Below are 19,146 nucleotides of genomic sequence, written 5' to 3' on the forward strand. Positions count from 1 at the left end.
CGAACAAAACTGAAAACTTTGTAATAACTGAACCAAACACCAAAAAAATGAATGAAACTCACACATTTAAAAATGTTTTCTCTTTATTAAGCCCAATATAAGAATTTGCTGTGTCCTTTTCATGTAAAAGTTTAAACTTTTATACAGCGCTTTGCTCTCTGCAAATGTGAGATGTTTACATTTAAGGGCAAGATCTTAAATCGTCTGACTACATGGACCTTTCCAAGTCTATCCTATACATTTTGGCAATGACACAAGAAAGGTTAAATTAAAAAACAGAAATAGTAATTGTACTTTGTTGAATTCTGCTGATGAAAAGAAAAAAAGTTTTCCTTTAAGTGACTTTTAATGCCAGAAATTATAAAACAAATCACTGTTAAATGGTTATATATTTTTACCATATAAAGTGTTTAGTGAATATTAATCACTGAATACCCCTTTTTTAAAAAAAAAAATAATCAAAATTTCATGTGAAGTAATTCATATATAAGTTTATATCAGTTTGAGCTCCGTTTTGAGACAAAGCTTCAAATCTGCTGCACAGACTATATAAAAAGCCAAAATGTTATTTGCCTGTATCCACGACTTGAGGACCTTAGGAGATTATATGCGGTCTTATTATCCAGTGGCCGATGAAGGCAGGCAGAATCCTAATTTTTACCAATTTGTTAATGCAGCGTATTTGAAGATCTGTGACCTCTAAAGAAAAGCACCTGCCAGCTCTTCGATTGGGTTCTTTTTAGTAAATAACTGCATTCCCCATGAAATAACAGTTCAGGAGGATCTTTTCTAAGAAATTTGTTTTGAGCCATTCATTTGTTCCTCCTGGAAATGTTTAAACTGACACCTGGGTATTACCATTCCCCTTTTCAGAGAGGAGTGTCCCTGCAGTCTGGTACCATCCAGTCAGTCTTGAAAAGCCTCATAGAATACAGAAACACATCCCCAACTGGTTAATACCTAGTCGGCAATCATAAAATTTCTAGGAAATTCAGAGGAAGACCACAACACAGGAGTCCTAAGGAATGGTTTTCCAGAATTCTTTCATGAGTAATACTGAACAAGTATTTACTGATATAGACCTGTCAGGAGAGGTGACCGCTCCTCTTTAATATTTACATTTAGGAGGTTCACAGATGAATACTTCCGTAGTGTGTCTAAGCCAAGTGTAATTCAATACGTAAGCATATTGACAACCAACAACATTACTCCAACAGTGGGGTCTAAATAATTTCTAGGCGCAGAATACCTGTTACAAAAGAAAGGAATGGTGTAAGTGTTAACATATAGTTGCATTCGGCTTCTCGGTTTTGGATGGCTGGAAAAGAAGTGCACACATTGTAGTCTAAAATGGGGAAAATACATTATAGAAAATAATACACATTTATTTTACCATTATAAAGATATAAACCCAGAAATGTCAGGTGAGGTCATAAAAAAAAAAGTCTACAGACTACCAATAATCCATTGTATATATTTATTTTAATTTTAAAGGGAGTCCTGCACCTACTCCAAACATAGTCATGTGTCGCCAGAATACATTACATGGATAAACAATATATTTTTGCGTATTTAGAGTAAAAAACAGTGTCACACAGTGGGGCTTCCGGAGTACAGCTATTGCCACTCAGACCCCTACTGTTTTCCGTGTCACCCTGTGCAGTGAGTTGACATGCTATGACATTACCTATCCTATCCATTACCTATCCTACCTGAGGAGCAAGAACAGTGCTCTAAGAAGTGCAGTGCTCCAATCTACAAAAGTGACATACATTACAAAATTATGTTCTTTATCACTGTAATATTCTATTGAAAGTGGTGGTACTTAGGAGAGGTAGTAGACTCCCTTTAAGAAAATGACAAATAAATGTCAATTTATAGGGATTATCCAGGCCTTTACAACTTATTTCAATTGTGGTTCTATTTCCCCTGCACTTCAGCTTTCCAGGTGATTGTCACCCAAGTGTATCGGCCTCCTCACTCCTTTCTGGTATTACCTGAGCTTTACAATTACAATGATCTAGCGTGCCCACCCTGCATAGTACAGGTAATATTGGTCGACACAGGAGAGGAGGGAGGACATTGGCCGACATGACTAGCAGGTGCTGGTTCTGATGAAGTGATCCAGAGCTGAAACTAACCCAGAAACCTGTGGTTTGAGTGAAACAGAAGTCTGAAGGAAGCAAGTATAAAAAAAAAAAAGACCCTATATAATCCTTTAAACCCAAAAATATACAAGGTTTAGTGATCTTTCACAATGACAGACATATCGCTTTGTGTACAAGGCACTATATAGAACATTTATCTGACAAATTTCACAGCGTGCATAACCCTTACTGGTGATAACATGTGCATTGGTAATGGATATCAAATTGAAACCACGTCTATAGAAGGTCTCCTAAAGTAGTGTTCCCTTCCCTGGTATAGACTGTGTAGTCCTTTATTGATCCCTGCTACCTGAGTAGGAGGGGTCTAAAGATAGTACTGCAATGTATTAGCACATTAGCTGTAGATACAGTACATATACTTGATTGGACACCCAGACAGGAAGCTGAAAGATAAGTATCATAGCCTGCAGCATACTTTAATGAAAGGGAATCAGCTGTAGTAAACAGCCTTAAAAATACATTGTTTTAAGCACAATTTCTGATATATGGCAATTTGGCTTCATATTTGTTGAACAGAATTCACTACAGAAAATATAGAAAAGGCATGAGACAAACTAGCATGATCCGATTTATCATAAGTCGCTAAAGATTGGATTCTTGAAAGTTATGCCCAAAAATTTTAGGCGAGAGATTTTGATACAAAACCATTGTATACACAATACATGGTATGCACAAATTCACAAGCAGTTTCCATTTCCATCAAAAAAGTCCACCCACATACGATTGTAGGTATCCATTTAAAACCAAATATAAAATATCTCTAGGGCTTGAAGACTGACTTGATATGAGCACACAGATCAAAAAGTGTAATATTTGGCCATCGTAAAATGATGTGCATACTTTCATGGCTGGACCGGAAACTGTTCAGGAAATCCTGTGGACGGCTTCTACTCTTCTGCCATGTAGAAACGATACATCAAGGCAACAATAACAGCTGATATTCCAGGGATAATCCAGTTACTCCACCAACTGGGAAGCACAAAAACAAAACAAAAGTTAGCATGTCTGGTTTTATTACTTTGTGACCCATTTTATTGCTCTCTATACTGGTTAAGCAAATTATGCAACAGATCATTTAAACTTTTGCTTACGTATCCCAATTTTAGAAATCCACCCTTCAATGAATTTGACAAGAATCATAGCAAGTATTTTTAACCCTCTTCTCAAAGTTACATTCATTTTCCATAAGTTATGCCAAAGACAGCAGGGAAACACACCAAAGATGTCAGTAACTGTCTATTAGGTTTCCTCAGCTCCTCCGGTTTTCATACTCTGAGGCCTAAAGAGACCCCACACTATAATAGCAATTTCGGTTCAACTGTGTCTGGGACCAAACAAAACCGCCAGGTGAACCTTGCAAGACAAATCTTGCGAGAAACGCCTAACATCATACTGTAAAAGGGTCATGACCTAAATAATCGATGTTAACTGTAATCAAGGTAAATTGCCCGATTAATCAAGATTTTTAATTCGGTCATAATCGCCCAGCTGTAGCCTGAAGTTATCTATGGACATAATTTCTGTAGTAACATGGACTGAACAGCAAATTAGCTAGAAAGGAGACATCTAGTGGCTGCAACTTTAGAAAGGTTTTTCAAGAAGAAAACAGCAACATTTTTAAAGAAAGAACTTTACATTTTTGTCCAAAATCACTAAGCTGTATGAAAAGTTTGTGATCATTTCAATTCCTTGAGGAGTGCAATTATCAAAATGAGATCACGTTTCAGGGCCTTCCACTTACCTGCCACTTTAGGGGCTCTGCAAAAGCAGCTTGGTGTCCAAAAACCAAACAGACTAAATCTGTGCTCCAGAAGTGAAATGGTGCAAATTCCCCTTTCTTTGGGGAAACAGCAGTCTATGCTCACATATACGACACTGATAAAATACGGTATCCTGTGTACAGAAGGTCAGATGTGCACACAGCACAGAACAGAAGGGAAACAGGGATACTTTTAGAGCACAGATTTAAATGGTTTGGATTTTGGATGCCATTTCAATTTCACAGAGCACTCGAGGTATCAGTAAAATGGAATCCCCTCATTTTGGAAACTATGCACCTCAAGAAACTTATCAAGGGGTGTAGTGAGAATTTTGTCCCCACTAGTATGGAATCAGTTTTCCTGAAATCAGAGCACAGCAGTTGGTGAAAAGTAAACATGTAATTTGTGAGGAGGGTATGCCAAATCCATACTATTTTACTGCCAGAGCAAGTTTTGCTCTAAAGGGGCAGTGTATTTTTGTTGTTTTTTTGCCATTGGGCTTTTTAGACATGGAGACAGGTCCTCTTTAAAAGCAATCTGTCAGGTCCATAATGTTTTTCAAAGTACTAATAGTGCAGTGTAGAGGCCTTTGATAGGAGCTGAAGCATACATTTGTCGTCACAAACTGATGAAGCAATGCAGAGATCATCATAAGTTTATGAATATGCAAATTAAGCTAAAGTGTGTCGGACAGGGCCTCATTTAATAGATTTGTCTACAAGACTGTCCTGATGCAAGTAGAAGCTGAAAATGTAATTCAGGGCTAATGGGGCGACATTGGGCAGCAATTTTAGAAGACAGAGCACTTTTGCCTATCTGTTGGCAAATCTAGCCCTTCCCCCAATGCCCTTTAGCCAGATTTGCATATCCATAAAGAAATTACTCTCTTTACATTGCTTTATCAATTTGTGACCACAAAGGTAAGTATCTGCTTCCATCAAAGGCCCTTACATTGCACTTATTACTTTAAAAGACATTTTGGACCACACAGAGACCCTTTAAAGCAATAGCAAAAACTCATCAAGAATTGGTGCATGGAGAAATATTCCATTATAAGAAAAATTGTAGTAAACTACATGCAAATAAAGCACTAGTGAAGAAAAGAACACCACATCAGTCCTACAGTATTTTAAAACACTCCTCATACCTTGATTCAGACTCAGCAGTGGTAATGAAGGTTTCCTAAAGAACAAAAAAATAAACACTTGAGAAAAAATATATATTATTTAACAGATGAAATTTGGAAATTACGCTAAACAAAAACTATATATTAAAAATGTTCATATGACAAAACAGAATGATAGACTTTTACTAATAAAAAGGAGTCAGATATAGTTGGAGTGCACGTCTTACACATTTACTACATTAACTGTTTTCTGCACATTGTCCTACAAAATGGTAGTGCTGAAAGGGTTGGTCAAGAAACATGGATTTTATGGCCTATCCTTGACTTAGCTGCAGTACTAGTAACCGGCCCCTACATGGCATGGATCCAACAAATTTCCTCTTTGTGTGTGTACTATGGATGCGGCCCCATTCAGATGATCACAGGTTAATGGTCTATCTTCAAAAAAAAAAAAAAAAAAGTGTTTGGCACAATTGTCTGAATTTGGCCAATCATTTGTCAATTTATTCAGACTAAGAGCAATTTTATTTTTCTTCCACTATTGATATTGAATAGCCACATCACAGCTGATTTTTCTCTTATGTGTATGGCCAACCTTATACAAGAAGGTTAATGTGAAAAATCAGGTACATTTTAACACTGTATAGTGCGGAGATAACGGTCCTTCCAATCCCACATAAGTAAGGAATGGATCATTCTAATTGTTTATTTCATTAGGAATCCTAAAGGAAGATTAAACGTATTCAACCATTAGAATCCCTTTTTGAACTAAGACCACGGCGGAATATCCTTAACCTTTTATTATTTTGATCCGCACTGCCGTTCTGGTGTGGAATCTTACACGAGCGTCCGGCCACAGGAAAACAGCCGATGGACATACGCAATCGTCTCTTTCGGCTGAAGACGCAGCCAAAAGGCCACCGGGAGAAGATGCAGGTATCGCTGGAGGGTCTTTGGACAGCACAGGGGACGCCCCATGTGCCCCCCCTCTCCCGTGCTTTCTGAAGACTCATTTGCATACAACAAAAAAAACTAAATAACACCAAAACAATAGCGCAGATCAAAATAATAAAGGTAGAACAATAGCCCTTCTTAAGGCTATTCTGACATGGTCTTATTTCAAAAAGGGATTCTAATGATGGAATCCCTTTAGGAGTTTTGTCTGCCCAGAAGAACTTTTTTGAAAAATGGTAAAAAAAACAAAAAAAAAAAACAAAAAAAAACAAACAAACACAAACTTGTACACTTGCACATCCTAGCATCAAACCCCTTCTGCTCCATTCCTCAAGCTTCCTGAACCCTCTTAACACACAGGAAATGACTGCTCAGCAAATCACTAACAAGTGATTGTTGAGATGAGCTAACAATGCAAACAGTAACTAGCTGAGTAATTCTTCTTTTTAAACATGGCATTGGATGGGTAATGATAGACACTGAAAGTAAACCTCTGTTCCAGTAAACATTACTGAAGCAAAGCAAAACTCACCGTTGGTCTCTGGATTTTGGAAAGATCATCCTGTAAGAAAAAAATTATATAGTTACACATTGAATTAGTATAATATATATATATAATTTCTTCTATTGTCAGGATGCAAGGAAAGGTTTCAAGTGGCAGGGCCAGAGGCCACCAAAATGGTCACAGCTGGATAATATAATTTGTAAGTGGTTTAGCACCTCACAGTACACATGTAACCTGGGCAGTGGCAAGACACACACATAGCTAGCTTGCAGTAAACATTACATTGCAGAGGCTGTACTTACAGCCTACAATATCCTTCAAAGAAAGCATTTCAGGCTGTAGTACAATAAGAAAGAAGCGAAGGGTACATCCGCTAGTTTATACGTTGCTAGGTGTCGATGAATTTGGTTAGGAAAAAATCTGCTTTAGGAACTTGGAAACGTTTTTTTTTTTTTTTTAAGCGTTTTATGACATGATACATTTTTTGGAGCGTTTGAGCCATTTTTATTTTTTTCTCCAGCACAGTATATGGACCTTGAAAAAACCGTTACCGGTTTTTGAAGCGGTGTTTGGCAAAAAACTGCGACGCGGTTTTTCCGCCTCCCATTGACTCCTGTTGGTATTTTCAGGATGAATCTGCCTGAAGAAAGGTCATGTCGCTTCTTTTTTTCTGCTAGCGGGGAAAAAAAGCTAGCAGATTACATAGGACTCTATTGTGAGGCTTTTTTTGGTGGAGGCTTTTGAGGTGGATTCCACCTCAAATTCCTGACTAAAGAACTCCGTGTGAACCCAGCCTTACCATCTTCCAGGGCAGGAGGAAAATATACAGCTGATCAATACGGGTTCCAGGTGTTAGACTCATACCCATCTATTACTAGTGGCCTTTTCTGTGGATAGGTCATTAATATCAAAAACCGGTCCCAGAAAACCCCTTTTATAATAAAATAGATCGTCCTGAATAACATTCCTCCTGGTATATGTGACAATTAGCTGAATATTATCTTTTTCATATTAGTGGGTTACAATTACTGCAGTTCACACACCAACTTGGAAATAAGGTTGTGATTAAGCCTATGATTAAGCCCTGGCTCTCTTGCTAATGGCTTTTGTACCCAATGCCTTCAATGCAGCTTTTCCCCGACTAGATATTTCGCTCCTTTATTACCGTATTTTACGGACTATAAGGCGCACTGGACTATAAGGCGCATTGCCCATGAGCGCCTTATAGTCCGTCTCGGTTCATATATAAGGCGCACCGGACTATAAGGCGCAGTCCGGTGCGCATTATATGTTATTGAAAGCGGCGGCACGCAGACTTTGCCAGCGGCAGCTTAACCCCCCGTGTGCCAGCCGCTTCTATTGGAAGCGCTCGGCAGGCGAGGAGTTAAAGGGGCTCTATCAGCAAAATCATGCTGATAGAGCCCAACCGTGAAAGTTATATTAAACTACCCCCCCCCCCCCCGTTTTAAAATAAAACCCTGAAACAGAATGTGAAACTTACCGAACGGTGCAGGGTGGGCGGGCATTCAGGCCTCCGATGTTCCGTCCTCCTCCTCCGGCGCTCGTGAACTGATAATGGCCTGGGCGCATGCGCAGTAGCCGTAGTAGAAACATTATGATATTGCGCATGCGCCCAGGCCATTATCAGTTCGCGAGCGCCGGAGGAAGTGGTCAGGACATCGGAGGAAGAGGAGGCCTGAATGCCCGCCCACCCTGCACCGTTCGGTAAGTTTCACATTCTGTTTCAGGGTTTTATTTTAAAACGGGGGGGGGGGGGGGGGGGGGGTAGTTTAATATAACTTTTAAGGGTGCATTCACACTACGGAACGCCAGCGTGTATCACAGCCGTACACGCCGGCGTTACAGCAGGGCTGCCGGACACTTCCCATTCATTTCTATGTGAGCCGGCATGCGAGCGCTCCCCATAGAAATGAATGGACTGTTTTTTCCATTCATTTCTATGGGGAGCGCTCGCATGCCGGCTCCCATAGAAATGAATAGGAAGTGTCCGGCAGCCCTGCTGTAACGCCGGCGGGTACGGCTGTGATACACGCTGGCGTTCCGTAGTGTGAATGCACCCTTACGGTGCCTTTTATGTATGTATGGAAGCGGCACGCAGACACTGCCACCGCTTCCATCCATATATAAGGTGCACCGGACTATAAGGCGCACTTACGATTTCTGAGGAAATCGTAGGTTTTTATGTGCGCCTTATAGTCCGGAAAATATGGTATATGAATTCTGTGTGCTATAGATATAGGCTTTCTGCAACTGTGCCCCCTGGGATCCAATCACAGGATCTGCTTTGTAGGGCCTTCCCCTGGAGTGGGAGGTGAGCGGCCTCACTGGCTCCTGCATTATTTCTGGACTACCTCTGGCTATGAGCCTACTTGGGTTGGGCTACAGCCACTTTCCACTACTTTATGTGTACTCTTGGTGTACAGGGGTGGGACTATGGTTTGTAATTTGTTTACTTTCTTTTGTACTTGGAAAACCTTAACAATAAAAACTATCTGGTGAAAAATCTGCAGTCACAGACCAAAGATCTACACAAGGATTTTATCAAAAAAACAAAACAAAACTAAAAAAAACCTTAAACTCGTTGGCCGAGTGGGAAGCAGGCTATAGATCTGCAGGAGGCCATGTGGCAGGCGGGACTGCTGCCATGTTTTAGCCATGTGATATAGCAACGACCCCACAGTTATTATGGCGGATTAAGTTAGGAAGAATCAAATTAGATAATTCTGTTACATAACAAAATCATGAGGCACCTTAAGGGTGAACTAACCAAATTAATTTGAATAAAGGGGATATCCACCTTGCAAATATTGATTGCCTTTTCATCATTAGATCTGCAGGGTCCCGCAGAGCAGATATTCTAGGACGGCACCGCTTCTCATAGCGTGAACATTATGAGCTGTGCAGCTCATTTGCAATATGTGTAGCAGCAGGTTTAGGTACTATAGTGGTGTGTACCATTGAAGTCTATGGGGCAGAACCTAAACTGGCCACTACACATTGTACAGTGAGTGAGCAGTGCACCATGACCAAGAACAGCTCAGCTGCAGGTAGACCATCAATACTTCAAAGGTAGATAACCGTTTTACTCACTCACCCCTAGCTTTACCCTCCTGGAGCTGTGCTACATGCAGCCAGGCACCAACATCTATGGAAAGTAAATGGCAGGTAACTATTGTGTCCATGTGCTAGACATATATGACTGAAATATACAACTAGGGAGTTCCTTTACATTTTAAACATTCCTACAAAATATTCCAAATCTAGTCACACTTGTAGCACCATGTATGTTCGATTGAAAAACATTAATTGGTAATTATTTGAGAGAAGCTCAGCCTTTTGGCCTTATCCTATATAGCTGCACAAAAAAAAAAAAAAAAAAAAAAAAAAAAATCAAAAAAAAAAAATCAAAGTTTACAAATGATATGAAAGGTCACTCACTGGATGAAGTTCTCCTATTATAAATTCTTTTGACATGTTTCTGGCATCTGTAGAATGTCCAATGTCTTCAAATGTCTCTGTTGCATCCCCTCCAGCCTGTTCCCGGAGAACCTCTTCACCACCAGGATGCTGAAATAAAGATAATTCATTTTTATTTCGTTTCATTGTAAGGCAAGCAAGGTGGGATGGGAGAATATACCTTATAAAATTAATAGACCTGTTAAAGAGGACCTTTCATGATTTGGTCACAGGCAGTTCTATATACTGCTGGAAAGCCGACAGTGCGCTGAATTCGCTAACTTCACCCGGGGCACAGATCAGGAAAGCCGACAGTGCGCCGAATTGCGCGAACTGTCGGCTTTCCAGCAGTATATAGAACTGCCTGTGCCCCAAACCATGAAAGGTCCTCTTTAACATAGTTTACACTTATGAATGGCAGGAATTTTTTTTGCAGTGCGACCTCCTTAATTAAACTATTACACACTAGATAGATGTAATGATTAACATAGACATAGTCATTAAGAGAATTGTTCTGTCTTTGGCCATCTGTAGAGTCTGCAGATATTTGCTGAAAAATTATGTGTGAGCTCCAAGAAAATGTAAGGTTCTTATTGTTTTGCTTGAGTTGCTCCATTCAGCGCACTGTATATGTTTTCTACAATTCCTACAGTTCCTGAACAGCATGGAAACACACAGCAGCTATTATTCTCTGGTAGATGATGGCTTTGTTTTCAGCAAGTCCACAACTGCATGTGTGCGGCATCCTCAGGAAATATGGTGTGTATATTTCTAGGTCATGTAATAAAGAGGTTAGCTGCTTATCAGCCTGTGCTATGAGCACATACAATATGAGGCTATACTATCCAATGACAATTCCACCAATCCAAAAAGTGCTGCTGTCAGCGGGAGACCACGGGTTTCCTCATCCATATGGCATGAAATAAAGCAGCTGTCAAATAATATACTTTAGTCCGCTGTGTCCAATTGTACCGTCATCTATATAGGTGCTGAACTGTAGACTAGCACATCGGCACACACAGTCATTTCTGATGTCTAAACATATGCAGAAAACTATAGCCAAATACCTCCACATACACAATGTATGTTTTTATCATGTAACCACTTTTCTATTACATTGGAATGTTGATTTTTGTAAAATAAATATTAACCGGCCAATTGTATGATTTAATGTATCTATTCCATAGATTTTTACTAAATCTGTCCAATTTAGTGTTACATCTTGACTAGGTTCAACTGAGGAGAAATCATGGGTGACAATCGGTAAACTCAGCTAAACTGCATATTTTGGCAGTACTCCCCAACTAATGTGTACTGAGAGAATGCCAATTTTCTCCTTTTTTTTTTTTTTTTTTTTTATTTAAATGTGCCAATCACGTTATTCATAAGGGAGATAAGTCACTGCCAGAGGAACCTGCCATTGACTTACTCCCCTCTTTCTGAGAACATGTCCATTCACGGACAAGCAAGCTTATGCATGGGAAGTGAAGGGATGTGGATGAGTGGATGTGTAAGAACAGTCTTAGATTATCAGGGTTCCCCGTTAAAGGGACTGGTGTTCATTTAGGAGCGAATTAGAACGATATGGGGGTGGGGTGTGCAGAAAACAGATATGACTCAGCTCATTTAACGGCAGTATTTGTCAAGAATAGTAAAATAAATAGACTAAAGAATAGTGTCCAGAACTTTCCGCAAATTCAGATTAACAATATTCTGGCATTAGAAATGCAATGGCTGCAAAACAATACAAGAGGTAATCCTGTAATAAAATCTGTACAACCACAAAGATAGGGTGTAAACTACCTGCCAGGGATCATATATACACTATGTGTGCGAGGTTTAATATAAAGCATGTTCTTATCACTGCACTCCAGACACCAGTAAAAGCTTAAACTTCTCTGTTTTTTAAAGAACAGCTGAGAAAATATGTACCCTATAGACTTCACTCCACGATATACGTGCTGTACAGCCAGGCCGCATGACTCAGCAGAACTGGAGCCAAGCTAGAAAATAAATAACTTACAATACACAGGGCGGATTAGGCAACATGCAGATCTGTGGCCCAGGTTTTCAGCTTCACCCTTGAACTGCAGATAAATGTGTCAGAGTGCACAGGCTTCAAGAATATAAAGACTAAGCCAAGACTCTGCTGTAGGTCTAGAGACATTTAAATATGTATATTTAGTAGTAGGGATGGGTTCTCACTACAGTTATTCATTGTCCATTGCTCTCATCCGTAACAGGATGAGAGCACTGGTCACTAAATGACAAATGCAGACAGCGCTCCCTCCATCAGGTGTCAGTCTGCTTTCACTGTGATGTTAAATAAACACATGAAGGGAGTTTTCTTCCACCATGTTTTTTACTTTTCTGAAGGAAAGAAAGCCCTGTGTGGGGTCTCTATCTGTGTCTGAGACTCTGCTACAGCCAGGCTAAGGCCCCACGTAGCATCCTGAATAACGCTGTGAGGTTTTCTGCGGTGTTTTCACCACATGGGGCCCCCACCTGAATCTCATTCTATGACTGATGACAATAAAACACATTAATAATGTCAGTGTGAACATAGTCTGCAAAGTTACCGTATATACTCGAGTATAAGCCGACCCGAATATAAGCCGAGGCCCCTAATTTTACCACAAAAAACTGGGAAAACTTATTGACTCAAGTATAAGCCGGGGGGGTGGGGGGTGGGAAATGCAGCAGCTACTGGAAAATTAAAAAAAATTAAAATGGTCGGAGTTTTTGGGTGCAGTAGTTGCTGGGTGATGGGGAAGGGGAGGAGGTGTTTTGGTTGTCTGTCTGCCCCTTCCCTGAGCTTGAGGACTGAGTTTTTCTTCCCCCACTTGGAATTCAGCCAGGCTGAATATAGGGTATCTGCTGTGCTCCTATTAACCCCTTCCCAATGGAACAGGAGCACTGCAGATACCCTATATTCAGTAGACCGGGCACTTTCAGACACAGGGATACCTAATGTGTATGTGTTTCACAGTCATTTTCTACTTTTGTATGTATTCTAGGGAAAGGAGTGATTTAGAACTTTTACTTTTTTTTTTAAAGCCTCTTCCCCCCCCCCCCCACTATTTTATGGGAGATTCTATACATTACTATTGTGGCTGGTCATAGACCCCCCCACCCTATACTCGAGTATAAGCCGAATTTTTCAGCCCAGTTTTTGTGCTGAAAAAGCGCCCCCCCCTCGGCTTATACTCAAGTCAGCAAAAAAAAATTTATTTTTTTTCTTTAGGAGGGGGGGGGGTCTATGACCAGCCACAATATTAATGTATAAAATCTCCCATAACATAGTGCAAAAAAAAAAAATAAAAAAAAAAAAAAAGGGGCTAAATCCCTCCTTTCCCAAGAATACATATAAAAGTAGAAAATGACTGTGAAATACATACACATTAGGTATCCCTGTGCCTGAAAGTGCCCGGTCTACTGAATATAGGGTATCTGCAGTGCTCCTGCTCCGTTCTAAGGGTCAGTTCACACGTGAAAACCGCCTAGCTTATTTGTGCGAGGTAAAAAACCTCGGGGAGTTTTTTTGACGCTGTTTTTTGCATTCCACGCGGTTTTTGACGCGGTTTTCGCTAGGGTTTTTTTTCCCTATATGTGCTATAGAAACTGCAGGCGAAAACCACGCGGTTTTTTTTTGCAAAAAAACGCGTGGTTTTGTGTGCAAAAAAAACGCGCGGTTTTTTTACCGCGTGGTTTTCGCCTCCCATTCACTTCTATGCAATTCTTCAGGCGTTTTCCGCCTGAAGAAAGGTCATGTCGCTTCTTCAGGCGGAAAACGCTAGGAGGAAAAAAAAAAGCTAGCGGTCTACATAGACCACCATGTTAAAGGGGCGGTTTTTGAAGCGAATTCCGCTGTCAAAAACCTCCCCTTTGCCCACGTGTGAACTAGCCCTAAGGGGTTAATAGGAGCACTGCAGATACCCAATATTCAGCTAGACTGAATTCCAAGTGGGGGAGGGGGGGAGAGAAAAAACCCAGTCTTCAAGCTCAGGGAAGGGGCAGACAGACAATCAAAACACCCTCTCCCCTTCCCCAGCACCCAGAATCTACTGCACCCAAAAACACCGACTATTTTAGATTTTTGAAATTTCCAGTAGCTGCTGCATTTCCCCCCTAGGCTTATACTCGAGTCAATAAGTTTTCCCAGTTTTTTGTGGTAAAATTAGGGGCCTCGGCTTATATTCGGGTCCGCTTATACTCGAGTATATACAGTTTTGGTTTTTTTTGCTGACTCGAGTATAAGCCGAGGGGGGCTTTTTCAGCACAAAAACTGTGCTGAAAAATTCGGCTTATACTCGAGTATATACGGTAAATGAGGAGCATTTGGTATAGATTTTGCTAATGTAAAATCCCGGTAAGTACACTGCAGATCTTCCACAATGAGCAAGCTGTCCATCCTGTTTGGACATACAATTAAAGATTCGTTATATAACAGGCATCTTAGACATTTCATAACCAGTGTCGTGATAATCTGCTTGTGAACAGGAGGAACGTGCTGTAAACCTGCAAGAAGAACCTGACCTCACCTAATATCCCGATGAGCAAGCCAAGATCACCTTTGTACAGAACTCACTATTTACAGACCTTGAGCAAGTCATGGTCACATCAGATTAAACTTTGAAGTTGTACCCTAATGAATTCGGGCATGAACTGCACTGAACTCTGGTCATAATCACGTAGGAAACAGTTTTGTCCTGATAAAGAGGTTTCATGGAACTTTTTTTTGCTGCAGATATGTCCTAAAGGTAGACATCAATTAGAGATCTGTGAGGGAAGCTACTGAAAAGCGGACATTTTGAAAAACGTAGCATGGAAATTTTAGCTGCTGAAATTTAAGCTTTTTCACTATAAATCTAAAAGGGGAACAAAAAATAAAAAGCCAGGAAAAAACAGCAGAAACATAAAGCAAAGTGCAAGGAACTATATTATCTAATCAGCATATATACAGCCGGCTTCACTCCTCATAAGGGATGATAAAGTCCAATTATGGCTGAAGATATGACATTTATAGCATATTGTAAAGTTGATATAAAAAAAGAAAAAGAAATATAAAAGTAAAAACAGAAAGGCTCTGTTCACATTATATGAAGGAGAAAAGTTATACACCACGAGCAGGGCCCTCAGTCCCATTGTGTGAATTGGCTATTTCTTTGTAAAGTATCTTTCTGTCTGTACTTTAACCCTACAAAGTGCTGTGGAATATGTTGGCGCTATATAAATAAAATTCATGATTACAACAAACATAAGGCTGTACTGCACTAGGCATTTAAAAGCCATGGTTGAGACCTGGCAAAGATACAGGATATATATGCTAATCTATTTTACCTGTGCATGGAGAGGAAAGGGCATTGACATACAGTGCAGCCTAAGGGCTAGTTCACACGGAGTCAAATGGGCCAGATTTTGACGCAGAATCCGCGTCAGAAACCGGCTCAAAAAACCACCTATCATTGAAATCAATGGCAGCCGGACATTTCCTTTTTCGGCGAGCGGTTTGTTCCCACTCGTGAAAAAAAGAATCCGCCTTTCTTCAGGGGGATTTTGTGGCTGATTCAGCCACGGACATCCGCCTCACGACACCTCCCTCCCATCTATGCCCATTCATTTGGGCCTAATCCGGAGCAGAAAGCCACGACTGTCGGAAGCCGCAAAAGTTTCAGCTAGCTGCAGTAGGTGCATTTTGATCCGGATTCTGACGGACCATTTTACTCTATGTGAACTAGCCCTTAGACATGGCTGTAGCTGCACCCATCCCATCCTGGCCACTGGGATTTCACTTCTACATAATGAATCTCTCCGCCATAAAGTGAAACACTGTATACTCATGGCCCAGATGGATTGTGGCTACAGCCACTGTCCAAAGTTCATCATGTCACCACCCTAAATATGGTGAAATAAAAATACTTGGCTCATCTGCTCCAATAAACCTTGGCATGAATTGCTACAATAACACAAGATCCAGCATCTTAGGATTAGTACATACACAATTACGTGTGTGCATATTCCGTTGCGGCTGCCGCAATGGGATGCCGATGCAGTGTACAGCATCCCGTCGCAGCTTTCCACTCCAGATTAGGCCCAAATGAATGGGCCTAGACCGGAGGGTGCTGCCGCGAGGCGGATGGAATCCGCCTGATGAAAGGGCAGCTTGTTTCTTTTTTCCACTAGCGGAAAAAAGAACTCTAGTGGTCTACATAGACAACCATTGTGAGGGGGAGGATTATGACGTGGATTCCGCGCCAAAATTCACCTCCTCTTGTACCGTGTGAACGGGGCCTTACATGCCAAAAGACACAGGGAGAACTTATCAAAATAGGCATTTTCTATGCCAGCCTTGTTCTCCTACACACTTTGACGAGGTGTACCTAATTCATGAAATGGCCCATGCAGATGTATTGAGGTCTTTTGAGCCCTAGAACTCAAATTTATGCCAATCTGCTAATGATTTCAGCTAAAATTTACACTAGTTTCAGGAGTAATTTATAGTGTATTATGTAATTAATAGCTAGAATATAGCAAATTACATTACAGTAAAGTGCACTGTCCCTCACACAACGGACTGTCCACTATTGGAGGAAGAGCCAACAGCAGCCCAAGGGGTTGTCTGGTCCCAAATTTCCAATGGCTAGGTCAGTGATGCCAAACTTATGAGGCGTGTCAGAGGTGGCAGCTACTTATTGTTTAACTTCATTAAGCAGCTGCCGATAATTATTTCTCACCTGTTTTACTCAACACTAGGTGGTGCTACACTGTCGGCTAATGTGGAGGGTGCCCAGGACAGGAGTAAGGCTAGGTTCACACTTCCGCCGCAGTCCGCTCCGGGGAGTGTGGCAGTAGTGAGAACCTGTAAACATGTAGTGAGAGCCTGCACAGGTTCCCCCTCCACCACCATCAATGCCCAGACCCTATTGGAAAAATAAATAAAACGATTTGGGGTCAGGTAACCCCTTTCAAAAAGTCACAACTTTACGCAAAAATATTTCCAAGGTTGTAATGTCAGAAAACTGTCCTAGATCATGTAAGTTCCCTCAACCTTCTTATGTGGCTTTTAATGAAATTGGCCTACTTTGTAAGAGCTCAGTGCGTTATCATGCATTGTTTAATATGTTCTTCAGGGCGCTGCAGGAACAGAAAAACTGATTAAACAATACAGACCGATCCATTCTATGACAACAGATCCTGAGAAACCCCCCCCCCCCCCAGACTATAATGGGGTCTGTCCTGTACCCACAGTTTAGATGAAGTATTTGTGTTTTGAGGAACTCCAATTCGAAATGGAATCTGCCAAGGGGCTCCGACTGAAGATGTCAGCACAGATGGGAATCTAGTCTGAGTTAGGAGATCAGACCAAGCCCCCCCTGGGGGGTGTCATCATATTATAAAACTGGCATGCACAAATAAAACTATTCCACCCCCCACCAACTAGGGTCTTATAGACATATCCCATTAATTTACCCAAGAAACATGATAGACATACCGAAACCAGTCATTCATAAGACACATAGAGCGCCTAGGCCACTCATATCCTAGAGACAGGTGTATATACCGGTACATTGGGGAGACTATACACATATCTCTCACCTACAGACTTCTTATACATGAGGACTTACAGCTACTTCTCTAGCAGCCATTTTGGCTGAAGTGGTGCCAGCTAACTCTGCTCCTCACACACAGACTTTGGAGTAGTTCAGGTACATGGTCTCCCCTCTTCTCTGGCCATGATGGGTCCCCCACTACCTTCTGTGCCTCCCGCCCCTGAGTGAGCTGCTTAGGCGGTAGGTCCCACAGGATCAGATCGCTAGCCATGGATAATCACCATGGTAAATCAAACAGCCGTGCACAGCTCCATAAAGCAGGGTGTGCAATACCTAAGCCGCTGTGGCAAGATTCCGAGCTCCTCTCCACCCATAAAACAAACAGCTGCCGCGGCCCACTCACCTCCTCCAGGAACCTGGTGACATCGTACACCTTATTGTGGATGATGATCCAGGTGCTCTTGCTGTGGTTGTGCTTCTGGATCTCGTCTAAAGTGTAATACGTGACGTCCTTCTTGTCAGCCATAGTGTCACCGCACAGAGACCTACTGCCCTCTACCTCTGCCTCACTGCTCCAGACTGCTCACTACTCCTTCCTGCACCAGCACCACTATACCCTCCCTCAGCCTCAGCCACCCTCCCATTGGTCTACGGCATCTCCCATTATGTCCAATCACAACACGCAGAGGTCCTAGGCTCCTATTGGATGGGAAGAGAGGATGGACGTTGCTAATTGGTTCCCTGGGAGGCGGGAAAGTTTCAGCGCAGATTGTTGTGTGTGCGTGAGGTAGTTTGCGTGACTAGAAGTGTCGAGTGCTGTCATTGTCAAGTCCTGTCAGCTTCTCTCCTCCCTCCATCGCGTGTGGGGCGTGCGAGTTCAGACTGAAGTCCATCATCTGTGTACTGTGACTGAACTGGGAGTAAGGGTCAAGCAGGAGCTGCCAATGCTGTAATGATGTGATTTACCACATTTTATAACTTATTAATTATATATTACATTCTTATTATAAATTTTTATATTAAAATATTAAAAATGATTTGTAATTTTTAATGGCACAACCCTAGGCTTCCTAGCACATATTTTAAGAAAGTGTTTTTTTGTTTTTGTGGGGAAAACTGAAATTTTGCAATCTTATGGGTGTAGTGTGGTATAAATGACACGTGAAAGTGTAGCTAACCTTCCAGCCTTTTCTGGGTCTTTGGGTCATTAATAAACTTTGTAATACACTTTATTAAAGGGGCTCTATCAGCAAAATTATGTTGTATGAGCCCCACATATGCGTGAATAGACTTTAAAAAGGCTATCCAGGCACCGCTAATCTTATTTAAACATCCCCCCCCCCCATTTTAAAATAAAACCATAAAAACATATATGCAAATCATACTTATCGTGCACGGTGGGCGATGATGCACGGTCCGATGTCATCTTCTGGCACGTCTTCTTCTTCTTTCAGCGATGCCCTCCTGTCCTGGCTCTTCCCCGACTTCATCGTCCTCTTCTTCCGGCGGGATTGGTTCAAATCCGGAGGCTATTCACGCATATGTGGGGCTCATACAGCATAATTTTGCTGATAGAGCCCCTTTAACTATTTTTGGCTCAATTCTG

The 19,146-nt window shown here is 41.4% G+C and overlaps 1 protein-coding gene across 1 annotated transcript; it reads right to left on the bottom strand.

The window, feature by feature from the left end:
• Window positions 1-452: 452 nt before the first annotated feature.
• Window positions 453-18,147, bottom strand: CYB5A (cytochrome b5 type A). The gene is made up of 5 exons (XM_075270720.1): window positions 17,944-18,147; window positions 9,973-10,101; window positions 6,541-6,570; window positions 5,076-5,110; window positions 453-3,137 (listed from the first exon to the last, which is right to left on the bottom strand). The coding sequence occupies exons 1-5, from the start codon at window positions 18,064-18,066 to the stop codon at window positions 3,056-3,058; spliced, it is 399 nt and encodes a 132-aa protein (XP_075126821.1). The 5' UTR covers window positions 18,067-18,147; the 3' UTR covers window positions 453-3,055.
• Window positions 18,148-19,146: the final 999 nt, after the last annotated feature.

Source organism: Leptodactylus fuscus, chromosome 4 (genome assembly GCF_031893055.1).
Source record: "Leptodactylus fuscus isolate aLepFus1 chromosome 4, aLepFus1.hap2, whole genome shotgun sequence".
Classification (NCBI taxonomy): domain Eukaryota; kingdom Metazoa; phylum Chordata; class Amphibia; order Anura; family Leptodactylidae; genus Leptodactylus; species Leptodactylus fuscus.

Coding starts and splice junctions, on each gene's coding strand:
- CYB5A (XM_075270720.1), bottom strand. CDS start 18,066: ATGGCTGACAAGAAGGACGTCACGTATTACACTTTAGACGAGATCCAG. Junction 6,571..9,972: donor TAATAGGAGAACTTCATCCA/GTGAGTGACCTT, acceptor TTTTTCTTACAG/GATGATCTTTCCAAAATCCA. Junction 3,138..5,075: donor ACTGCTGAGTCTGAATCAAG/GTATGAGGAGTG, acceptor TGTGCTTCCCAG/TTGGTGGAGTAACTGGATTA.